Below are 26834 nucleotides of genomic sequence, written 5' to 3'. Positions count from 1 at the left end.
GCTAGTGTCACTCCATCCAAACTTTGTCTGCATGTTGAGAAGAACCAGGAGCGCTTTCAATCTAGACACACGTGCTCCATTATACAATGGCGTATCGGCTTCACTTTTCATATCATCATAGACAAGCCTTTCTGAATCCATGATCGTCTCGATCATTTCATCAATTTCGGGCTCAAACATTGCCTCGTTGGGAATGTGGTCTGCATGATCATCCCCCGAGCTGTCAGAGGCTACATCTTGTGGCATCACATATGCTGCTTGACCAAAGCGCCTGCGAACACATCTATTGGGGTGGAAGATTGCTGCCTGTTGGCCAGCGTCAGAGTCTTACGAGTTATAATTGGCAACAACTCGATCTATAATAGATGGATCGAACTCGCCAAATTCGCGAACGTGCTGCAAAGAAACGCGTCTTGTCCGTCGCACAGCATGCTTGCAATGGTTACAAGGACATAAGATCCTCGTTGAGAGATAGGTGTTTCGGTTGGACGGCCCCACATCCTCGTCACTACTCATAATGAGGGCAAAAATCTTATAACTTGGACAACAAATTTAATCTTCTATTGACATTCTTCGTCTTTTATCTCTCTCTCTCTCTCTCTCTCTCTCTCTCTCTCTCTCTCTCTCTCTCTCTCTCTCTTTGTTCACACTGTAAACTACCTCACATTCTCTAGTCATGTCCAATCCTTGCACACCTCGGTCTAGAGGTGCACGGAGATCAGAACCACCAGGTTATAATATGGTCTTTGTTGGTCAATACCTATATTTATGGGTACAAGAAATCTACACACCCACGTCTACATGATATTGCATGTAGTGGACAAAACCCCTTTTGCCTCTTCTCTAGCTGTAGTGGAAAAAACCCCTTTGCCTCTTCTCTAGCTGTAGCATTTCACAGCATCTTAACATCTTTTCATAGTAGATATTTGTTTGTAGCATGCAGGTACGTCATTCTTGCAATGTAGCTGATGTCTACTCAAGGCACTTAATTCTTATTCTAGATTTGACGGGATGTGGTGTGTGTGTGTGAGTGTGTGTGTGTGTGTGTGTGTGCCCTTGAAATGGTCATCTTGCATCACTAATTTCTGTGTATGCTCAATTTGCTCTTCCATTAGCTGAACATGACGGCTTATTGTATGGTAGTAGCAGTCGAACATGCAGGTGGAATTGCTGGTCCGCATGGACTGTCGAGGCTGTGAGCGCAGGAAATTTTCTCGCCATTTCTTCTAAGCTTATCTTAAACGATTTCCTCGCCATTTCTTCTAACCTTAATTAAATAACCTAAATCTAATTTAATATAACATATATAAACCTAAATCTAATCTAATATAACGTAAATCTAAATCTAACGTAAATAAACCTAAATCTAATCAAACGTAAAACTAACTAAAAATAAACCTAAATCTAATCTAATTTAACTTAATAAACCTAAATCTAATTTAACGTAAGTTTACATCTAACCTAATCTTTAACGTCTTTTGGGATAGTTTCCTATGACGTTAAAACTCTCTTCTTCTTGTGTGTGTGGGTGGGTGTGTGTGTGCCAATAAAAAGAGAAAAATGGTATAACCTTTCTATCACCCAAGTGTGGTAGATTGGTTATGCCATTTTCCTCTTGAATAAAAAGTCTTGGTTTCAACTCCTCGTCGGCTAGATTTTTAGGTCTCTTTAATTAGTTTCCTACGACGTTAAATTAAACTCTCTTTTTCTCGGGTGTGTGCACACCAATAAAAAAAGGAGAAAAATGGTATAATGTTTCTATCACCGAAGTGTGATAGATTGGTTATGCCATTTCCCTTATGAATAACATGTCTTGAGTTCAACTCCTGTCGACTAGATCTTTAAGGTCTCTTGAAATACTTTCCTACGATGTTAAAACTCTCTTCTTCTTGTTCTTTTCTCTCTCTCTCTCTCTCTCTCTCTCTCTGTGTGTGTGTGTGTTTTATCTCTCTCTCTCTCTCTCTCTCTCTTTTCCTCTCTCAATGTGTGTGCATTCTTTGATTATGCATGTGTGTGTGCGCTTTTTTGGTTTCTGCATGCTCTCTCTCTCTTTTCCTCTCTCAATGTGTGTGTGCTTTCTTTGATTATACATGTGTGTGTGCACATTTTTGGTTTATTGTTGTGGTTCATCAACACAGGAAATGCATAGTGCATCACAATTCTTTCAACATCTCATAACTTGGAAATAATACACAAAAGTACTAACATCATACTGAAGGTAAGAGATAGAATAAATTGATAACTCAGAATTAAGATAACAAGAGTGCTTCATTGATCAAGAAGAGCTACAACATCTCTGAATACAACTGCGCCATCACAACTCCCAGAACCGACTTATAACCATCATACAAAACAGACTGGTAATAACAACCTCAGTCTTGATATATCATAACTGTTAAATATCCGATTTAAACAACATCTGACTAACTATGATCCGACTAACTATATCCGATGAAGCACTTCTGACTAACTACTAAATTGGTACTCTGATATGCCTGTCAACACATGGCACAGCCCGGTGGTGGATTTCTCTGAAATCTGACTCGAATCCACATATCCCTTGATCAGCAAGAGATAGACAAAAGAATTCCTGACCATCCTAAACTTCAAACATATCTTTGAGAACTGTTTCAGTATCAGCTTCTTGTATTGTAGTTACCACAATCTCCTCATTCTTTGCTGCACTGATTGCTGGAACTTCAATATTTGCAGCATCTGTAATCTCCTTCTGATATTCAACCTCCATTGGCAAAGCTTCTCCACTTGACTTCTGAATTTCCTCAGCAGCTTGCAGTGTTTGAACAGAAACATGCACTAGTTTTTTAAGTGCAGAACCACCTTGTACCATGAATTCTTCATCCACCTGCAACTGTTTATCCTTGAACTCCTGAAGCTGGTCCTGATAAACATCTTTTTCTTTCTTCAGAGATTCAACTGTCTCTAATAAGGCAGCTTCATGAGAACTGATGAAGCCTGATCTCATAGTCTCATAGGGATACTTGATAACTAATGTCAGCCTTTCTCTCATTGTTTTCCAAACATCCTGCATCCCCTCAACCAACTATTGCTTTACCAGATTGAGATCCCCTTCATCCATGAGCACTCCAGAAACATTGATATCTTCTTGAGCTAATACTTGCTTTTCAAGATCTTCCAAAGGTTTCAACCTTTGTTGTAACATTTCATTCTCCACCTGTAACTCTGTATTTCTGCTAGACACCTGATCCTACTCAGAATTGACTTTGCCTTCCAATTCCTTAGTCCATTCTTGAAACATTTGCAAGGAGAGCTTAAACTTTGCTATCTCTTGTTGATGTAGTTGCAGCTAATCCTGCATCTCTTGTTGATGTTTCTCCTTCTGCTCTACCAATTCCTGCTTCAAGGATTCCACCAACTCTGACTGTTGGTGTAGCATTGCTTTAGATAGACCAGATTTAGCTATATTTTGTAACTGTTCCTCCATATTGTGCTGCTGATACCTTACAAATCCCTGTAATTCCTGCAACATCTTCAGAGCTGTTGGTACATCAGTAATAAGCAAATCAGATTTAGCAGAAGTACTAGGTCCAGCTGGAGAGAAATCTAATGATTTGGCCACCTCATGCAAAGCACTATCCAGCTTCCTCTTTTTGGGCATGTTAAAAGTTTTGCCTATAACCCTACTAGGAGTTTGTGTCTCAACATCCAAACTCTTGAGCAAATTTCCCATAAGCAGTTTTTGCTCATGACTAGCCAATGCCATCTTGGCCTCATCCTCAGTGTATCCTGCTTCAATAAAATCCTGTATGGTCCTCAGCTTTTCATCCACGCTTTTACTAAACTCTGCTTTGTCAGATATTCTCCCCTGTTCCGGCCCAGGACTGACCACATTTATAGGAGTAATGACAGAAACTGTGACCTCCCCTACATCAACTTTCTGAGCAAAAGCAAACAAATCAGACAGAAATGCTGCTAACCTGCTACTCAACTGGGTCTTTCTTCTATCCGAGGTAAAGACTTCTGCATGAATCCTATCATACACCCAATGTGCCCAACTGACCTTCCCCCCATTTTCAGCAAAATACAGTGGTGCCCAATTTTCCTTAGACATGTAGTCATATTTAGCTAGAAAACAAACTCTTTCCAAAAACCATTTCAGTTGTTCTCTCCTCCAATACTCTACATTCTTCAACATAAAGTACTGCCTACCTCCTTCTCTTGGTCCAAATTCTTTTTTCAGATCTTCATCTGAACATTTTGGTACTGCAGTAACAGAGGTAAAGGGAAGCTGAAATACCTGAGCTACCACACCTGGACTAATATGTACCTTCTCAGAAATGGCACCTTTGGATTTTCGTAATAGCTCCATTTGCGTTTTTGCATAAATGTTCCCTTTCCATTGGCCCCAGGGTAGAGTAGCAAATTCATATAAACCTGTTGCCTTCAACCACTTCTCATTCCGTTCTGCCTAACAGTCAATTTCCACCCTGAAATCAGTGAAAGGCTCCATTAAGCTTTGCAACATCTTGCTTGATGACATTGGTGCTGATTCTTCCTCAGGTAGCACGTCGACCTCGTCTTCTGGGTCAGATACATCAACTCTGAGCACTACTTTTCTACGAGGGCGCAGCTTACCAAATTCTCCTTGCTCATCTTCTGGCGATGGTCTCATGACAGAAAGAGGTTTAGGCTTAGGCATAGCTGAAGCAGAAGTAGGAGAAAGCTTAGCAAGTTGTGGAGTATGCATGCGCGCGCTACTTACGTGAATCGCACAAGCGCTAAGGCCTCTAAAAGTGTGTGAGTAAATGATGTCGTCCCTTACTCGTATGATGGAGTTAAGTGGAAGGAACTTTGCACCCTTTTCGATGCAAAATTTGAAATTTAAATATTGTTTAAGTAATCGGATCAGGTGAACTCCGACCCAGTAAACTCCGAGCCAACAAACTCCGATGAAATACAATCCGATCCCTGACCTGAATGCAAAGCCTATGCACTCTGATGATAAATCATCAGTGACTTGGTTCATCATTCCTGAAGAGAACTCCACCATTCCACAAAATGCAACCTCTAGTATAATAGGTTTGAGCCAATCCAAATGGGGTGGCATGCCCTGATTTTTTTTAAACCTGAAACCATTAACAGGTTTCTCTACCCTTGTGCCAAAAACATCTGCTACAATAAAAGTTCCTTGACCTAGGTCTATTATAATCTGATATGGCCCCTTGTGCCTTAAATTGAGCTTCCCACTATGTGGACCTAACCTTGAGTTGTAAAGCATTACCCAGTCACCTACCTGGAAAACCTTAAACTTGACATTCATACTGACCCAAGCTTTCCTTCTTCTCTGAATGATTTTTGATATATAGGAGCTGATCAACCTATCTTCTTCCAGCTGCATTAAATACTTGCTTCTATGCTGAACTGAGAGCTTTGGAGTCATCTTCTCAGTAGTAATCCTCAGACTAGGTACCACAAACTCCATTGGTACTACAGCTTCCAAGCCATACACCAATTGGAATGGGGTCATACCTGTTGTCACTTTGAAAGCTGTTCTGAATGACCACATAGCAGAATCCAACTTTACATCCCAATCCTCTTATTCTCCTGTACAATATTTTTCAGAATCTTTATAAGAGTCTTATTGGTACTCTCAGCCTGTCCATTAGCTTGGGGATGGTAAGCTGTAGATTTCTGATGCATTATCATGTGGGTTTTTGTTAACTCAGAAATCACCTCATTCAAAAAATGTGTTCCTCTATCACTGACTAACTCTACTGGACATCCAAACCTGGTCATAATGTTGTGATACAAGTACTTTGCCACACTCTCAGCTTTGTTATCTTTCAATGCCACAACTTCCACCCACTTTGTACAGTAGTCAGTAGCTACTAGAATGTACTTGCATCCCTTACTTGTTGTAGGCTTGACTGGTCCTACAAAATCCATACCCCATTTTTGAAATGGCTCTAATGGCAGTATAGGATGATCTGTCATTCTATCTCTAGAATCAGGTTGACCAAACTATTGACAAACCACACAGCTTTTTGCATAGGAATGAGCATCCTTCAACACAGTTGGCCACCACAAACCAGCTTGGAGTATCTTTTTTCCTGTAATGTCCCCTGAGAAATGTCCTCCTGCTTCTCCATAATGGGCTTCTTACAACACAGCTGATTGTTCAAAATCGGGTACACACCTTCTAATGACCTGGTCAATCCCTTTTCTGTATAATGCTCCAGCAATCACTAAAAAGCCTTTGGTCTATTGTAAACCCTGTTGGCATAACACCATCAGTCAGGAACACCAGCATTTGGTCATACCGTGAATTAGAAATGGAACTCTGCACTTCAAATAAATCTGCATCTGGCAACTGATCCAAAATCCCCGTCGGTTGTTCCCTTGTCTCAATCCGACTTAGGTAATCAGCTATTGCATGTTCCTTGCCAGGTGTGTGAACAATAAGGAAGTCAAATTCCTGTAACAATAGCATCCACCTTGCCAATCTACTTGTAAGTAAAGGCTTTTTAATAAGATAAAGAAATGCTTGATGATCCACATGGAATATGACCCTATTGCACAAGAGGTAATGTCTGAATTTGTTTAAAGCATAAACCATCCCTAATGCCTCCCTCTCAGTCACTGCATAGTTTTTCTCAGCATATGTAAGTACCCTACAAGCATAGTACACAGGTCTAAACCACCCTTGGGTCTTCTCCTGCATTAAAAAAGTTCCAATAGCTATATCCGAGGCATCAACAAACACATGAAATGGCAATACCCAATATGGAGGTTGTAATATGGGAGCAACTGGGAGCATTTTCTTGAGAATCTGAAATGATTTTTCCTGTGGCTCAGACCAAACAAACTCTACATGCTTCTTGGTTAAATGGGTAAGAGGCATACATACATTAGCCAGATATCTGATGTACCTGCTGTGCCACTTAACTTGTCCCACAAACCTGCTCAATTCCTTGATATTGCCAGGTGCTTGTGCTGATTGTATTACCTCAATCTTCTTCACATCTATTGACATCCCTTCCTGAGAGACCACATGACCCAATAGCACACCACTCCTGACAGCCATCACACTTTTGTAGGGATTAAGGGACAATCTAAACATCCTATATCTTTCAAAACATAATTTCAGATTCTCAAGGTGTAAATCCCTTTGACCAAAAACTGAAAAATCATCTACAAACACTCTCATGAAATCCTGCAAATAAGGTTCAAATGTCTTATAAGCTGTAAAATTAAAGGATGGTGGTCCATTTTTAAGGCCAAAGTTCATGACAGTACATGCAAAGGCTCCCCAATCTGTAATAAAGGTTGTTTTATGTTGGTCCTCCTCTTCAACCTGAATCTGATTATACCCTGAGAAACCATCAAGGAAACTATACATCTCTTTCCCTGCTACTGCATCTAAGATAGCATCACAAAAGGGCATTGGGAAAGGATCTGTAAGAGTTGCAGCATTTAACTTCCTGTAATCCATACAAACCCTAATCTTCCCATTCTTCTTTGGTACCACAATGATTGGAGATAACCAAGTGACTTCATGAATAGGCTTGATGAATCCAACTGCCAGTAATTTATCAATTTCCTGCTTAACCTGCTGTGCAAAGTTGGGATTCATCCTATATCTCTTCTAGACAATCGGAATGGCATCTTCTCTCAGATTAATGTGATGTTGATGCAGTAATGGATCAATACCTTTTACATCTGCATAATCCCATGCAAAAACATCTTTATATTCCAACAATAACTGCCATAACTCTTGTAGGAATTCCCCATCCACATAAATGCTAACCTTAACCATCCTTGGTTCTTCTTCAGTCCCTAAATTCAATTCTTTTAGTTCATCCTGCTGAACCCTTTCAGATCCTCCAAAGCGTTTGTTGTAAATTTTTTCCACCATATCTTTGGCATCCCTCTCCTCCTGCTGAACTTCCTCTTTGACACTAGTTGATAGAATCTGATCCATCAGTTTTAGTATGTCGGAACCCTGAATTTCTTGTCCCATGACAGGTTCATCAAAAAGTTCCTCTGTTTCCTAATCCTTCTTCAAAATTCCCTCAATATCAACTTCAAAAATAGGTATGACAATCGGATTAGCCTGCAAAAAGGCTTCCTCCTCATCATCCTCTACTTCCTCAGAAGGACTGATTGATTGAGCAAACAAGGGTCTTTCTTTTCCAGGAATGTGCTTTCTTCCCAATATAGGTATGCTAATTATCTGTTTCCCTTTGGTAAGCACCACCTGATTCTCACCCCAATCCTGTTTCACCTTGGCTAACCGAAACCAAGGTCTTCCCAACAACATCTCATAGGAAGCATCACCTTCCTTCATTCTGAGAACAAAAAAATTAACTTGAAATTGCATCCCTGCAATCTAAATAGAAGAGTTCCTTAAAATTCCAATTGGCTGAACCCTCTTTTGATCAGCCATTTTAACTTGGAAAGGTGCTGGTTCCAATCTCCCTAAGCCCATTGTGAGATAAACTGACTCAGGTAAGATATTGACACCAGATCCTCCATCCAGCAATACTTCCTCAAATATCCTGTCCTGTAAAGTCACCTTGATAACTGGAACCATGAAATCCACATCAGAAGGAAGAATGCTATTCACCCCAGGCTCCTCTTTCTGCTGCATGGAACTTTCATAGTGCTTTCCTAGTAACTTATGTAGCAATCTCTCTTTAAATGCTGGAACTATAGAAAGAATTTGGTCTAAAGACAAGTGTAAAGGAGAGTTAATTAATACCTCAAACCAATCTGGTTCAGGTACTTCAACCTGATTTTTATGTTGTACTGGTGCATCAGAAGATTCTGCATGATCCTCCAAGTGTTGACCTTGCTGCTCCTTCTGAACCTGTTTCTGCACCTGATCTCTAACCCCTTTTTGTTGTTCTCAATCAATAGGACCTTTAGCCTTGGATCTTGTCACAGCCAGCACATCAATTTCATCTTCCATATTATCTGGATATTGACAATCATTCTCCACATTGTCATACTCTTCAGTCAGAAGCACTGTTGCTATTTCATTAGGGGTATCCTGATAAATCGGAATGTCGATAACAATCACATTTGCTTGTGCCTGTGGTTGATTTGGAGGTGGTTGTGGAGGACCTGCTTGCTGGTTCTCCTGATTGAATGGAACAACAGGAACACCTCTCTCCTCACGATGTTTTACCCATAAGGCACAACGAAGGCCCAACCCAATGTGTAGGGTCACCACAATATACACAAGGCATAACCCCTTGGGGCCTTCTTTGGTTATTATCCTGGTTTCTTCCAGGTCCCCTCTGAAATCCCTGTCGAGGAGGTCTTCCTCTGAATGGAGCCACTTGATTTGCCTCTGCTGAAGCAGTACCCCGCCCAACACCTGTACCTGTTTTACCCCTTTGCTTAGGGTTGTACCAGCATTGAGCAGTGGTGTGTCCATCTCTTTCACAAATCTCACAGTACCTTTTCTCTTTAGGTGCTATGACTGAATAACCAATATTCTTTAATTGCTGAACTGTATCAACTTCACCCCCTGTTTTGTCCTTCTTCTTCTTCTTCTTCTTAGGACTCTTCTTTTTCTTCGTTTCCTCCTCATCAGATGAACTACCAGTATCCGATTCTTCAGAAGAAGATGTCTCTGACTCGGAACCTGTTTCAGATTCCTTGTCTCCTCTCTTACTAGACTTTGTCATTCCAAACCTCTTCTCAACTCTAGAAGCAGCATGTACCAAATTATCAAAACTTCCTCCAATGTCAATGCTGGCCACTGCATTTTTAATACCACTCCTCAATCCTTTGAGAAAGTAGCTAGCCAACATTTCATTAGTTGGCCTTTCATTTCCTTGCAATCTCTCAACAAATATTCTAAATCTCTGAGCAAAATCTTCTACCAACATTGTCCCCTGTTTGATGCGTCGTAACTTGCTTAAAATATCTGTAGGAGTTTTCTCCTTCCGGAATCTTTGTAGAAAAGCCAAACTAAGTGCAGCATAAGTAGGAAAGTGAGCCATACCATATTGGATGAACCAGCTCATGGCCTTGCCTTCCAAGGTAGCTGCAAATTGCTGTAATTTTATAGGATCTGGAAACATCACCTGGTATCCACTTGCTTGCCAACGGGTTTCAAATTGTGCTACATGACAATCTGCATCCTCTTTGGGCTTCCCTTTGAATTTGGAGGATTTGATCTGCGGATTAGGATGTGGTTGAGCCATGGGGATGGGATTTGGGATTCTTACAGGTCTTTGCCTGCTAAATCCTCTCAATGGGTCAAATTGGAGTCGCCTTCTACTTCGTGCAGGTCCTCCTGTCAAGAGTAGTGCCCCCACAAGTTGCCTCACTGCCCTGTCCTCTGCTGCTCCAGAACCCTCCTCCCCAGAATTCACTAGCCGTTCTTGAGGTGGTAGATCAGTTTCTTCATCTACAATCACATCCTCATAGTGGAATGGATCTATATTGCCTGCTCTGGCTTGAGCCCGTGTGTAATATATACGAGAGTGTCTTCTACCTCGTTCGGACATGCATTATCACCAGAATGAGATTCATGAACCGAAGAATAATACCTGATAACTGCATACGTTCTCAGCCACGAGAACTGAACCAGCGGGATCGCCAAATGTGTTGTGGTTCATCAACACAGGAAATGCATAGTGCATCACAATTCTTTCAACATCTCATAACTTGGAAATAATACACAAAAGTACTAACATCATACTGAAGGTAAGAGATAGAAGGAATTGATAACTCAGAATTAAGATAACAAGAGTGCTTCATTGATCAAGAAGAGCTACAACATCTCTGAATACAACTGCGCCATCACAATCCAAAGCTTTTGTAGTTGTTTACCTTGCTTGTACTCAGACTTCGACAGCACCTAGACGAGCTTGGCGAGCAAGTGAAGCCCGCATCACTATTAGACATTGCAAGGATAGCAAGTGAAGCCCGCATCACTATTAGTAACCCTTTAGCCTCCAAAACAATGTCACTTACAAGGCCACTCACCTCTGCTTAGCAAGGGTCTTCGACCTAATTTAATGACTTTCTAGTAGCAAACAGTGTCATCAATACCTACACATGACAAGAATATGCTCACAAGTGTGTCCAAGCACAAATCGACTGCCCATCCACATACATACAACCGTACACACGCACAAACCTTCACAAGAAATCTATTTATTAATAGAATGAACTCAAAGAGACAATGGATCACAGAATAAATGCAAAAATACACTCTCATCCCAGTCATAAGCACCTAAAACACAGTTCCACACACAGAAAACGAAATTTGAAAACAACAACCAACCTGGTCACTTATGCTGCACAGGAGCTACTATGTCCGGTGAATTGATACAATTGCAACAACGGACTGGTCTGTTATGCCCATTCCAAATGTCATGGATAACATCCGTATTGGCCTGCAACTAACAAAAATTTGCGCAATGTTTAAGATAGATAACCAATTGCTAGTAAGAATCCATGATGGAAAGACTTTCCAACCGTAACCTTGAAAGGCCAGGCCTGAAAAGACCTATCTTGTAGCCATGGAGAAGCAATATGCAAACGAGACAAACCCCTCACTGTACATCCAAGATTTTCATAATAGTTGTTAGATAGTCTGAATTTTCAGCCTTGTAATTTGCATCCATGATCACAAGGAAGGAAGTCCAAGCATAGCTCTAAAAGGTCGAGATGGTTTAAAAACTCCAAGCACAACCAGCAAACATTGAGTGATTTTAGGAAGCTTCAAAACAATGGTTTTGAGCACAATATTACCCTGGTAAAGCTACCATGTACTTAAGCCGATGATGCCCCAAGGCTTGACCTATTGAGCACCAGTTCTACCGCATGGTCACATCCTTCAACTTTGACAATCATCAACATCTTGCATTGATGAATACAACCTGTCAATCCCTTACTGGGAGCTCATATGACAACCAGTTAGATTGGCGCCATCGCCTACACAAATTACTAGTAGTTGCAATGTCGGATGGAGCTGGGAGTATGAGCGCATACCAAACAGGCGAGCGGAATGATCTGACCCTCCTTTGAGTCGGGAATTTTTGCATTGTGGCCGTCATCATCCTCACAATTATGCGCCCGTAAGCCCACTCGCTTTTACTGTGGATCTCAGACAAGAAACAAAACACAAACAACAAAAAGGAAATTAAAAAACCGTGCAAACATAGGAAAAATAACATACCTAACAAGATAAGCCTCGCAGCCTATCAGAGGCTGGTGCTTATGGCAGGCTCGAAGAGAGAGGGAGAGATCCCAGTCGGGGGCAAGCGCCAGACTCCATCCAATCGCTACACACCGCGTGTACAGGACCGCTGGAGAGATGCCGAGCGCAAGCAGGGCAGGTTCGTCGGACAGTCGATTCTCTGTAGAGTGGTCGCTCAGGGTTTGTGAGGAAAAAGCCTGCGTTCGAAAAAACCAGGTTTTCCATTTGTCCACCGGCCAAGTGCGCAGTGGAACGAGGGGAAAATTACCAAAATACCCTCTAATTTGTAGAAATCCCCAAATTACCCCTCGGATTTCAAAAATTCCTCGAAATACCCCCAATGTTTTGTCATAAATTCCCATTGTGCCCTTCAAATCTTCCAAAATTCCCAAAATACCCCTGCTTGTGAGAGTAAAATTCTTCAAAAATAAATTTTTTTGTAGCTTTTCATAAGAAGATTGATTGCCTATCATACATGATGTTAACCCTAGAATTTGACTTGGTTATGTAGGCTTTGGAAATGAATTGCTTCATAATTTTTAAACATAATTGCCTTTTTTGCGAGGTAATTTGTGACAAATTACATGCATGCTAAGCACTCAAAAACGGATCTCAATTGTCAAACAAGAATAAAGATTAAAAAATCGTAAAGAATCCACCCAAAAATATTTTGGGAATTTTGAAGTTTGAGGGATATTTTGGGAAGTAAAGTTTCTACCATTACTCCGGAGAGATGCAAGGCAGGCTCAACAATAATGCAATCTATTACTATAAGCAAAATCATTAGATATAAAAAATTCAACTAGCAAAAGGATAGTTGACTTAGCATATAATCCAATAAAGATAGAACCAACATAAATGATATCAATTGTCAACATAGCCTGATTTGCAAGAAATCAAAGTTGATGGCGATGACCTGGCCAGGAGACTGAAGGAAGTTAACCCTGAGTTTGTCTATATTACCTCTTCCCATGCTAGACGTTCAGGCGGCTCATCCATCGGTCTCAAGAAAAAACTCGCCACCCAACTTAGCACGGTGTGTAGGTCGCAATACTGGTGTTCCATACTCCTTCCTCATCCGGCCCCTCAACTACGTTTTGATCTCAGTCTATGCAGGAGGAAGCTCTACCAATAGAGCTCAGATTTGGGAAGCAATTGCCTCAGTCTAAGGAACAGTAATCCTTGTAGGTGATTTTAACATGGTGGATTTTGTGGAAGACAGGTTCATCAAACTTGGTCAAGTTGTGCAAGGTCAAGAGAAATAATGTTGGAACGACTGCAAGGAAGCTCATGACCTTTGGGACATAGGGACAAAAGGTGAATTCACATGGCAAAACTACAGTAGAGATCATCTAGCTAGGAAGGCTAGATTGGATAGATGCTACTTATCCATGCAAGTGGCCAAGATGTTCAACAGAATCAAAGCCAAACCTAAATTTACCTCATGCACTTCGGATCACTATCCCCTAGTGATCACTCTTGATGACAAAGCCAACAAATTGAGAAATAATTGGTTCCATACAGATCCAGCTCTATTCTCAAGACCTAAAGTTCAAGAAGGAATCACCTCAATCTGGTCAGAGGCCTTCTCCCAAGGTAACACACCAGCTAAAGGTTGGAATCTGGCAGTAAATAAGTCCAGAGAGCGAGTTTCGAGACTGTTCACAGAATCAGGAACAACCTGCTCTGAAGAAGATAACCTCCAATTTGTCAAGGAACACTTTCAAAAACTCTTCAGCCCCAAAGAGATCATCATTGAGGAAGTTACAGCCAATAGGGCCATCGTTTGGGCTTACAGGAAGAAGGTCATCCTAGAGGAAGACACTCTTCTAATTGACTCCCCCATTAGTGAAGCAGATCTCTTCTCAGCCATTGAGGCTCTTAAACCCAATCAAACCCTTGGTTTGGATGGATTACCTACAGAATTTTTCAATGCTTTAAGGATTTTCTAACTCCCTGTCTATTACAAGTTTGTGGGAAGAAGTAGTTAAGCAGTCCAAACCCTCTTGGGGAATGCCCATGCCAAAGTTGCAATCATTGGCATCCTCTCTGAAGCTTTTGAATTGAATAGGTTAGTCAGGCAAGGATGCCCTCTCGCCCCTCTTTTGTTTGCAATAGCTGGGGATGGGCTGAACTGTTTGATAAAGGGTTGGATGGAACAGAAACTTATCCAAGGAATTTCTCTTCCTAATTCCAACAAGCAACAATGCCTCTCCCAGTTTACAGACAACACAAATGGGTTGCTGAAGAATGAAGACTGCTCACTCAGAAACTTCTCGAAGGCTCTGAGCATTTTTTGCTCAGCTTCAGGTTCCAAGATTATCCACTCCAAAACAGGTGTTAGAGACTATGTATCTCCCATTCCTGAATGGATGAAGAAAAAGGGATTCAAAATCATCCCGAAAGGGCAAGTTAGAAGAGATCCATGAGTTTGCAAGGAAGTTTGAAGAATCCAGGGCCTTTGTGGCTCGCCTTCAAGCAAAGATTGATAATTCGTAATATCTTTCTATGGTTTGCACTTGCAAGTGCTTATGAATATTACAGTCCTTGTAATTATTGCTTTTACCCCTTCCTTGGGTAAGTCGATGTAATCAATTGCTTCCTACTTAATTCAAAAGTGCTTATTTGGTAAAAAATTGTCAACATATCCTTGGACATGAAGCCTCAATATCAAGGGAATAATTGCAGCTTCTTGCCCCTTGAAGGCTCCATCGGCTACAACAACAACTCCCATCTCATGAGCTTGAATGCCTAATTTGGTGGCCAACTTCGGGATATGAAATTGTGAGTAGAGCCAGGGTCAAATGGGATAAAGGCATCATGCTCCCTTACCTTTCCCCAAGCATAGGAGAGAGGTGATCCTTTGTAATGAGCATCCTCTTTTGGAGCTTTGATCATGGAAGCTCTAGGAGTCTCATTGCGGGCATTTATTTTGGGGCAAGAACGATAGCCATGTCCTTGCTCCCCACACTTAAAGAATGGTCCTTACAAAAAGCTTCTAGCTCTTCAAGAGAGAGTTTCTTTTTAACTTTGTAAACTCCCTTCTCCTTGGATTGATTGATTGTTGTTGTTGTTGTTGTGACAGCATTGAGTGCTCCCTTGAAGTTTGCAGTAGCAAGGCATGGCAAAGCCAACGTTATAGGCATGGCCATGGAGCGAGGGAAGATATGGGACATGATAACGTGTCGATGACGAGGGTTGAACCCCAAGGCGAATATGGAGGGAGAGAGAGAGAGAGAGAGAGAGAGAGAGAGAGAGAGAGAGAGAGAGAGAGAGAGAGAGAGATTGTTTTGACGCGCTGATGATGTTGAGGGGCGGGGGCCGTCGTTGCTGTTGGAGCAGGAGAGGGAGTAGGTGTGCCAAAAAGACATGGCGTCTGTGGAGAGAGAGGGAACACACGTAGCTGACAGCCAGGAAAGACGTTTGGGGGCGATGCGTGTAACGAGCTCTGGGAATTAGTAGGAATCTGGAAAGATTCCTACTAATAAGATGGGTGTAGACCCAATAGGGACTAGAATGTTTATTCTTAACATTAAGTATGTGACTACACAAACAATTCCATTCTTTGTAGATGAGACAGTACTTAATATACAATTGAAATAGGGTTAGGATCTAAGAGTGTCCTTGATTTTGTATGTGTGGAGTAAATGTTGATTTTCTTCCCATATGAGCATGAGACATAATAAGGATCTGTAATGTACGCCTATTTTATAGAGTGCCTTAAGTGTATATTAGACAAGAAAAAAAATTCCTATTCAAAGTGCAAAGGAGATGCATTTAGATTGGTTTTTTTCATCCTTTTTCTCTTTCTTATTGCATTGTGATAGTTCCTAGAACCATTGCTAGAAGGTTTGGTTGATTGATTTTATGCCAGTCAAGGATACTTTGATTTTTCAAAAGAGGGACTAGGTCATTGGATGATGGCATCAATGATGATATCACCAAAAGAAATTTTAAAAAGCACCAAAAGCATTTGTTATATATGTGTGTGTGCGCGCGCACGAGATGGATAAAAAGAAAGACCTTGCATTCAAAAAACTAGTTGAATTTTCAAGTTGATGCTTAAGTTAGGCCCTAGCTTTATGGAGAGACACAAGGTTAGTGGAAAAGAATGAGTGACACTTAGGGTTAAATGGGCTTTGTTCTAAGGAGCTCTTGCACTTGATGCACTTAGTGTGAGTTATGAAAAAATATAAATAGATTGCAAGGGGTGCGGGTTTTAAGGCCAATCATCCTCTACCTACTTGGTGATCTGTTTGGTCGGTTTACACCATTTTTACGTTCCTTTCAAAAACCTATATAGTCAAAGTGAGAAATAATTATAAATTATAGCATTCAACTCCAGACATAAAGATTATTAAATTATTATGAGTTTCCTTTGTTACAAGAAAACATTGTAGTACTTGATATTGCAAGTTCAACAATAATAATAAAGTAAATTTTGTTTAAGATGATGAAAGAGAGTTGTGCTACGATTTCACATAAGGAGAAACCATGAAATCCTCAAATGAAACTTAGGATTTAAACAAATTTTAAAGAATACATGATTTCTGTAAGAAAAATACGTCAAAGCCCATTTCTTATATGGTGAGTTATAGAATCTATGGAGCTTTTGAGGATTTTCTCATATGGTTACTGTAGGGAAAATAGATCAAAGCCAATTTCTTCAAGGGTGACTATAAAGAATGAATGGACTTTTTGAAGAGCTCCCCATGCCGTAAGATATTAGGTACTATATAGCAAGCGTTGAAAGTCAAAATTGCTATATGATTATTGCATTGGAGTTAGCATTTGCTACTTTCAATTAGCAACTCCTCTTAGTTACTAGATAAGAAATGCATAGGCATTGTATAATTGCTAGTTCTATCTAGTCGTTATGAACTTACTATATAGAAAATCCACAAAAACTATTGTTTTGCTAGTTCTATCTAGCAATTCCACTACAAGCTTAGGCAATTGCCAATTCCATCCAGCATAAAAGCTATGATTTGCTACTTCCATCTAGGAAATAGCATGAACAAGATCAAAATTTCTATATGGTAACATGTTAAAAATTCCTTGTGGGGCCCTGGATCAGTACTCATGTCCTACGCTGAGGCTGACTGGTGACAGCAGAGATTCTTCGAGGAGGGCGATAGAAGCCTGCATGCGTCGGATAGTTCCTCGAACGTTGGCAGCATGCCAGCAGCCCTGCTGCATCTTCTTCAAACCGTGCACAATGTCCCACACGCCGCAACCCATGCTAAGAAGCAGGACGCCACGGTGTACCATGAACAAGCTGCCTAAGTTGAAGCTGCCAAACGCTTCGCTTGTAAGGCTATCACTCACCATGAAAAGAGTGCTGCTGAGCATCATGCGGAGGATGATGGGCATTCGAGCAGCAGCTGCTACCAAGAAACTGACCAGCTCACAGTCTTCATCCCTTAATTTAAATCCATCCTCAAACTGCCCCTTCAATCTGTTAATCAAGTCAAGGTGCGAGTTTCGCACCACTCCAACTTCCGGCCTCAGCTTCATGACCCATACCAGGCGCTGCAAGAGTGCTAAGAGATCATCCAACGTGAACTGCACATCATGTGAGCTCTCTTTGAAGACACGGAAATGGCTGTGCAAGCTATTGCGTGCGCCTTGCACACAAACTTCTTCACTAGCTCTCCACCTGTGATGGTGAAGCCACCAGCAGCACTCAACAGCACTCCGCCCTCCAGCAGTGGGACGCTGATCAGTATCCCGAATGTGAAATTGCGTAGTAGAAGCCCCAGTAACGCCAGCGTGGCACCTCCTGCAGCAGCAGCACTTCCACATGCACCATACATTCACTTTATAAGCAACATCGACTCTGTTTGTGCTTAAATATATGATCACTAATTTGAGGCGCTGATCATATTCCACTTATAATTTACCCACCTGCAACTCTAATCATGCTCACATTCGCTTCGATGGACTCCAACTCGCGGGCAACTCCCTCCATTTTGCCTAACAGGAGCCGTCCTTGCGCTCGCCAACCACGTACGTCCGAACGTTTTAGATGCTAAAAGTGGCTCTCAATTGATGTATGCAACCATTCCAAACGTTGGTCTAACGTCGGCTTTGGCATGGCGCGCTGATGAGGAAACGTATGAACCCTCAATAGCAAATGCAGATTCTATACGAGCGTACCTTCATATACCATATGGATTATTACAAAGAGAATCTTGGGATCCGCAATATGATACACAATTTCTTGAACCCGTTACCACAATTCACGAGAGGATCACGCCAGCCCGCCTCACTGCAGAGAGCTCGACGGCGAGCCCGACGTAACTGCTACATCCTGCTCCCGAGAAGCACCACCAAGTAATTATGACGCACTGGTTTACTTCCCTCATCACTACATCACACGGGCAAATTAAGGCAATATTCACACGCGGTAGTTTTCAATGATTTGGCTTTCAGTTATTTGGCCCGCATCACTGTGCCCTTGTGTCGTCACACGTCAAAATTGAGCCTCGTCAATGATACCAAACTCACCCCTTTCGCTACCACAAGTGATAAAATCACAAGGCCTGCCATTGGTAAAATATATCTACATAAAATCAAGTACAAATTTTTTGTGTTTGACGATGCGGCTGAACTTAGAAAATAAAAGAGTACCATTATCATAATCTCTTTATATCTTCGTATAGACTAATGTTTGACAAAATAGAAAACAAACGAGAGGGAAAGTGAGATGAGGTGTGTTCTCATATATGTGAGAGAGAGAGAGAGAGAGAGAGAGAGAGAGTACCATTATCATAATCTCTTTATATCTTCGTATAGACTAATGTTTGACAAAATAGAAAACAAACGAGAGGGAAAGTGAGATGAGGTGTGTTCTCATATGTGTGTGTGTGTGAGAGAGAGATTTGGAAAAATTACCAAAATACCCCTAAATTTGTTAAAATTCCCTAAACACCCCGCAAATTTTAAAAATACCCAAAGTACCCTTGATATTTTGCCATTAATTCCGGAAATGCTCTTAAAATTTTCCGGAATTTCCAAGATACACCTAGTTGTGAGATCAAATTTCTCCAAATATAAATCTTTTTGTAGCTTTTCATAAGAACAATGATTGTCTATCAAATCAAGATGCATATCTAGAGTTTGAGTTGGCTATGTAGGCTTTGGAGATGAATTGCTTCATTATTTTTTGTTATAAATTGCCCTTTTTTGGAGGTAATTTGTGGCAAATTACATCCCTAGCATTGGCAAGCACTCAAAAACAAATCTCATTTGTCAAAAAGGAAAAAGATTAGAAAATCTTGAACAATCTAACCAAAAAAGATACAAGAGCATTTCGGGAAATTTTGAAATTTGAGAAGTACTTGGGAATTTCCACAAATTAAAGGGGTATTTTGGTAATTTTCCCTATATTTTTCTTTTTTTGTTTCACACATTAGGTGAAGGTGTAGTGAGAATGAGAGATTGTCCATGAATGCTTAACAAAGCATGATGGGTGAGCTACGAATGGAAGCAGCCTCGCAATGCGGAGCTTATGCCGTTTTGCTGTGGTCCAGTTCATTTAAGTAGGAGACATCAAAACTTGTATTGAAAGTGTCTACGGATGAAGTTAAGTGCCGATATCTTGTGTGTGTGATGCTTGGCACATGAAGCACAAGAGAAGATTGAGGAAGGTCACTACAAGAGGTTGTGTGCTCTTGTGACGCTGTTAGCGACGGAAATACACTGGGTTTTTATAACCCCCGGTGTCGCTAAAACCGTCGCTACGAGAGCGTCGCTATAAGCGTCGCTATATAGAGACGCTCATAGCGACGATTATAGCGACGTTTACACAGAAGTCTATAGCGACGCTCCAGAGCCATAAATAGCGATGGTTATAGCGACGCCCGAGAGAATTTTTTTTTGGTGACAGGGCATTGAATGCCCTGCCACCCATCAACCATATTGTACTTGATTCACTTTTTAAAAAAAGTGCAAGGGTAGATAATAGACCCAAAATAGTCACCCACAAGACGCATTGTTTGCAAAATTGACAAGCGTAAAATTGACAATTGTACACATCATAGGCAAAATGAATTGATTGACAAATGTAATAATGACAATTGTACAACATCATAGGCATAAAGAATTGATTGGCAAAATGAACTGCGGTGACAAATGTAATAATATACATGGTTCAAAAAGACGTATAAAATCCGTCTCATGATACATAAGCTATGAGAAACCCTAAACTAATGCTATCTAGCTACGGCTAAACTGACGTCGTCTAGTCAGACGTCTCATTGCGTCCAAGCGGCGTATCTGTCGGATTCTGCAAAAAAAGACAATAAGACAGCTTTCAGTAAGTATAAACATATAACGACATTTATAAAACAATACAAAAAATAGAAAAGAGTAAACCCTAATACTAACCATGCCGCCGCGAGAACTGAGAATGTCCATCAAGACGTATAAGCCCTTCCTGCTTGCGTACTCGCGCTCGTACGGTGTGGGATCACGTCAAAACATACAAAGATTTCATTATGTTAGAATTAAAAAAACTCATAAACCCTAAACTATCGAACATAAAGAGAAATGCGAAAACACTTACAAAATCGGCCTCAAATGATGCCCATCCACCGCTCCCCAAGTGGTGCGAGCTCCCTGCCTCTACTCGCGCTCTGGCTGCATCCTTTTGTTGCTTCCACTTGTCAGGATTCTCGCGCGCTTCTTTCTTCGCATTCTTCCAATCTTCTTTGGCCAGCCAATCTGGCCTGTTCCACCCATGCTTGATTGCCTTTTGCACTTCGGAACGCTTGTGTTTGCAGTATTCGCGCATTCGAATCTTCATCAGGTCTTCATTGAAGCGCTGATCCCGTGTTGGAACGGGAAACTCATCATGAAGTATGCTGATGACTCTGTTTTTTAAATCACTTGGTACTTCACTCCATTTGTTTAGTATGTAGTGTCTAAACAGCTGAGAGCAAAGACCACGCATGCGCGAGATCACCTTCTTGCCGTCATCATCCATGATGATGCCGCCGCTGAAGTCGACGGAGTAAGGCAAGCCCTCTGGCCGGTGACGCGTGAACCTGGGTGTCTCGGCAGGGGTCTCTAGCGGCGTGTCGATGGGGGTACGGACGTCAGGTGTCTCCACCGGCGTCTGGGCCCCGAAGCGAGGAGTGTCGAGTGGGGTGGCTCCTGGCGGAGTAGGTAGAGGTGTGTAGTCTAGTCGACGACGTTCCTCTGATGCAGATCCTGTGGTGGCGGAACTCACTTACTTCGGCACGCTACAAGAGATTTTGAGGATCGATTACAGAGGATTTTTTGTCGACTTGTTTGACGTGCAATGGTTCAAGATAATCATGGAGGGTCGCAACGCTACTGTGCGTAGAGGAGAGTCTGGTTTTCTTGAGGTGGATTCTACTAAGAAATGGACTGACCTAAGAGACACTTTCGTACTACCCGAGCATTGTGAACAAGTAAGTATGTAAATAGTTAACATCCTCCTTTTACAAGTTATGTGCTTGAAAGCTCTCATGTAAGTTATGTGGCTCTGGCAGGTAATATTTCATCCTACAAAGTCTACATCAAACTAGTGGTACGTCATAGAGGTAGCCCCTCGTAGTGCAAGGACGTATGAAGGCTACCATGTGCCAATCACAACGGCATCAATGGAGGAGATCAGAGAAGATGCTCAATCAGAAGCCGCTACGGTGGTGCCAGACGAGCATCAAGATGCTACTACTCTATATGGGGCGCATGCAGAGGAGCTACAAAATGAAACAGAGGATATGTGTTTAAACGGAGAGCTCTATATAGATATAGGAAGTTATGCTGAGTTATGTGAGGATGAGAGAGAGATCTCTTAAATCCACAAATATTGTATTTGAACAATTTTGCTCCGTGTTGTAAAAGCTCTGGCTCTCTAAGTACCTTCCATGGTGTATAACGCTCTTTTCTACTCGCGCTCACATCTTTTGATTGAAAATTCTGAGTTTTCGACTTGCCTCTTCTATCACTCAATTCATTGCGTCATTGTATTTATATGCGTCATTACGTCATTGTATTTAATGGTCTTTGCGTCATTGTCTACTCTATTCATTCAATATTAAGTTTAAATATTCGTGTGTTTAATGCAGGTATGGATGATGAGGAGTTTCTTTCTTCTTTGTCACCGCAGCAGAGACAGTGGTACGTGGAGCGTCATCGCTCTGGCGCATCATCGCGCGTTCCTACTCCATCCGCATCTCCCTCTCTTTCGGAGCATTCGGCGCGCTCCGAAGCTTCGGCGTTGACGAGACGAGCTTCACACTCGTCTAGACACCGGCGCTCTAGTGGTGGCGGTGGCGGTTGTTTTGGCGATTCCGTCGCCGATGCCTCCACACCGCCTTGTGTTCGACGAGGCTCTTTACCCTCCCCTTCTTTGCCCGCCCCCACACCAGCCACAGCATCGCCATCTACGCCAGGTTTTGCATGGCTGACTGTTCCATGATTCCACAATCTTGAGTAAAACGAAATTTTGCCATGATTCCACAATCTTGAGTAAAAAGCTTTTTGTCGATCCGTTCCACCCTAAAATGTCGACCTTTACACCATGCTGCTGTGTATGACTTATACTACAACGAACATAGATTATGAGTGGCCGTTCAAACGTTTAGAAATAAAGTCACTAGCTAGTCGTACATTGCAAACTTACCTTGGTCGCGCAACCCCGAGAGTACTCCCACTCTTCCTTAGTCACTTCGTCACCGCATTGTTGTGCGCTTTTCAATTGGTTGTGCAACCATCTTAAGCTCATGAATGTTGGTAGGCTCTCCAGAACCGTGGGTACAAGAAATCTACAGACCCACGTCTACATGATACTGCATGTAGTGGACAAAACCCCTTTGCCTCTTCTCTAGCTGTAGCACTTCACAGTATCTTAATATCTTTTCACAGTAGATCTTTTCACTGTTCGTCTAACTCTAAACCCTAAACCGTAAGTAATTCTTGCATGGACTCGATCTAACGTAAATAAGCGTAAATCTAAATAAACGTAAATCTAACTAAAAATAAACCTAAATCTAATTTAACGTAAGTCTACATCTAACCTAATCTTTAACGTCTTTTGGGATAGTTTCCTACGACGTTAAAACTCTCTTCTTCTTGTGTGTGTGTGTGTGTGTGTGTGTGTGGGTAAACCTAAATAAACCTAATTCTAATCTAATATAACATAAATCTAAATCTAACGTAAATTATGTTATATTAAAAACAAAGAACTAAACTAACATGGATTATAAGAACCTTAAAACTGATTTAACACATAATTTTTCACATAACTCGGCAAGAGTTGGCATTCTCATCACTAAAGATGTGAGAGTTAACTTCCGACGGTGACGCTACCTCATCTCCATCCACATCTGACGACAGCAATTGGCCCTTTGGACCGTTCTTGCTCTTGTTACTAACTTTGAAGTTGTTGTTGAATGACTAGAGGTTGTCTAGATGGTCATTGTTGGGGATGTAGTGACTCTTGCCGCCCTGAAGATCCACCTTCTTCCCTATCTTCTGAAGACATTTACCAGTACTTTAGGATCGAAGGAGCCCACCATGAGTGAAGGCAGCAATACCCTATATTCCATTGAGGGCTTTCTTCACCCGCTTCATGCAGGCATCGCAGTCTATGGAGACTTAAATCTAATATAATATAACGTAAATCTAAATCTAGCATAAATAAACGTAAATCTAACTAAAAATAAACCTAAATCTAATTTAATTTAACTTAAATAAACCTAAATCTAATTTAACGTAAGTCTACATCTAACCTAATCTTTAACGTCTTTTAGGATAGTTTCCTACGACGTTATAACTCTCTTCTTCTTCTTGTGTGTGTGCACGTGTGTGGATGTGTGTGCCAATAAAAAGAGATAAATGGTATAACCTTTCTATCACCCATGCCAAGTATGATAGATTGGTTATGCCATTTCCCTCTTGAATAATAGGTCTTGAGTTCAACTCCTCGTCGGCTAGATCTTTAGGTCTTTTAATTTTAATTAGTTTCCTACGACGTTAAATTAGTTTCTCTCTCTTTCTCTCTCAATGTGTGTGCGTTTTTTTGTTTATGCATGTTTTCTCTCTCTTTTCCTCTCTCAATGTGTGCGTTTTTTTATTATGCATGTTCTCTCTCTCTCTCTCTCTCTCTCTCTCTCTCTCTCTTCCTCTCTCAATGTGTGCGTTTTTTGTTTATGCATGCTCTCTCTCTCTTTTCCTCTCTCAATGTGTGTGTGCATTCTTTGTTTATGTATGTGTGTGTGCGTTTTTGTTTATGTTTGTACTCTTTCTCTCTCTCTCTCTCTCTCTCTCTCTCTCTCTCTCTCTCAAAAACACTATGTGTGTGTGTGTGTGTGAGAGAGAGAGAGAGAGAGGGAGAGAGAAAGAGGGGAAGGGAACATGAGAGTGAGGAGAGGGAAGGAGCATACCTGGCTCTCCTTCCTCTCCTTGTGTGTGTGTGTGTGTGGAGAAGAAAGAGAGAGAGAGAGAGAGAGAGAGAGAGAGAGGGAGAGCGTTACCTACTCCTTGCTTGAGGGCGCCGAAAAACTCAGATCTGAGATCTGAGTTTTTTAGCGCTCTCTGTTATTTTTTTAGCCCAGCCGTCGTCGCTATGAGCGTCGCAAATTTACTTGTAAATTTGCGACGCTCATAGCGACGCAGGGAATTTTTTTTTTGAGCGTCGCTAATATGAATAGCCTCTTGTAGTGGGTGTGAGGTGAAGACAAAGGAAGGTACACATCTTTTCCTATGTCGAGGGATGCAAAAAGTGTGGGAGAAGCATCCTATGCCGGGCTCTCTCTCTCTCTCTCTCTCTCTCTCTCTCTTACACACACACACACACACACACACACTCTCACATACACACACACACACACACACACACACAATTGCAAATGTTGATTATCAATCATTGGGAGCATTCAGAAAAAATGAACCTCTAGGCTCTGCCTATGTTACATCAAAACTAGATAACTTTGCATGTAATCAAGCCTAAGTAAAAGCTCTTCTGATGTGGTTATCGATTGTGCAGGAGGCCGGCTTTGTTTACCTAGAACTTAGAAGAGTCCGTCACTGTCCATGTTTTTTCTTCCTACAACCGCCCTCGCCGTCGCTCTCACTGCTGAAGCTATTTCTGCCTTCATCGTCACTATGACGCCCCCCTTCATGCATATATTTCTACCCTTTGATCTTGTTCTTCACCTTCTCCAGAGGGCCTTCATGATGAGCAACAGCAACATTGGCCTGGCCCCTTGCAGAGTGAGCTACTCTGTTCTCTCCACAGCTAGTTGCGTGCCTAGCTACATGCTCTCCTGCAAGCACAGGGGCTCCATGATGCTTCAATTCCTCCTCTCCCTTCTTGTGCCCCCCAATGTAAAGCCAATCTCTCTCTCTCTCTCTCTCTCTCTCTCTCTCTCTCTCTCTCTCTCTCTCTCTCTCTCTCTCTCTCTCTCTCTCTCTCTCTCTCTCTCTCTCTCTCTCAAGTGTGATCAATCACCATACTTTAGCGAATTGGATAATGCCAAGACATGTCAGATAATAGATTGTGATATCCAAACATTCGAAATGGGATAAATATTGGCTGCAATTTTCTGACTAAAAAAGTATAGATACAAAAATGGAAATTGCACCTCTAAGGTATCTTTGTGGCGGTAATCTCTTACAAGGGAATTGAAGTTCTTTTTCTCGGTATCACCAATCGATCTTTGTGGTTGCATATTGAAGAGCGCACTGCAACAGACCACAACATAAGACTCGTCAAGTATGCCCGACAAAGAACACGTGTATGATGGCCATACATGCGTGGCCAGCATACACGTGCTAGCAGTAGAATGGCTAGCAGGGCTTTCCTCAAACAAGGAGCGCCTAAACCTCTTCCTGACTACACCTTGTCTGGAGTGCGGGCTTAGGGACGACTCAACAAACTCTCTGACACCGGGTGCCTTGCACGCTTGTTTGCAGGGCAAGGAGGAGGCTCAACGAGTTTGCGCAGCTCTACAAGAGAACAAGAAGATGAAGCCACAACTCAAGCAAAACATTCACCAACCGAGCAAGCCAAAGACAACATAGAAATGACCATCACACTCACCAACACCGAAGAAAATCGGGCCATGCAAGCAAAACGCTCGAAAGCATGGGACATGGCTTCTGGCGTCGCTTTGGGAGGCCAGGATGAGATTCCCAATGAACAAAACCCGAGGGGACTGGCTACCTGCCTGTTGTGGAAGCAAGGAAATGGAAGCACAACCAAAACACATCAACAACAAGCATCGACAAGAATGAGTGATCCCCACGACAAATCACATGCACTTCACGCCCAGGCGGCAACTGGAATCTGCAAGGCAGATGACGATCGACTAGAAGAACCAGTTTGCATCAATCATGCAACCTCGTGAACTTGGGCACACAATATTGGATGCTGCACTTAGCTCAATGAGTTGGCAGGCAGCATTGGATGGCGAAAACACGATCAGTTTAGCAAAAGACACTGCCCACAACTACAAGCAAAGCATGCCCACTCAAAGGCACATAGCCATAACACAACTGGTGAACACGTCACTTTTTCGACACGAACAACACGCGATCATTGCACCCACCAAACCAAGAACGCAACCTATACGCCTCAGTTCAAAAAAAAAAGGGA

At 41.8% G+C, this 26834-nt stretch overlaps 2 protein-coding genes across 2 annotated transcripts; both read right to left on the bottom strand.

Annotated features, from left to right (window-relative positions):
* Nucleotides 1–2599: 2599 nt before the first annotated feature.
* LOC147456798 (uncharacterized) lies at nt 2600–2848 on the bottom strand. Its single transcript, XM_086513457.1, has one exon. It carries the CDS (start codon nt 2846–2848, stop codon nt 2600–2602), a length of 249 nt encoding a protein of 82 aa, XP_086369583.1.
* Nucleotides 2849–17275: 14427 nt separating this feature from the next.
* On the bottom strand, nt 17276–17719 carry LOC147456797 (uncharacterized). Its single transcript, XM_086513456.1, has one exon. It carries the CDS (start codon nt 17717–17719, stop codon nt 17276–17278), a length of 444 nt encoding a protein of 147 aa, XP_086369582.1.
* Between the last annotated feature and the right edge of the window lie 9115 nt (nt 17720–26834).

This window comes from Adiantum capillus-veneris, chromosome 5, assembly GCF_014529385.1.
Source record: "Adiantum capillus-veneris isolate H3 chromosome 5, ASM1452938v2, whole genome shotgun sequence".
Lineage (NCBI taxonomy): Eukaryota > Viridiplantae > Streptophyta > Polypodiopsida > Polypodiales > Pteridaceae > Adiantum > Adiantum capillus-veneris.
This window is presented reverse-complemented; position numbering and strand designations above follow the sequence as displayed.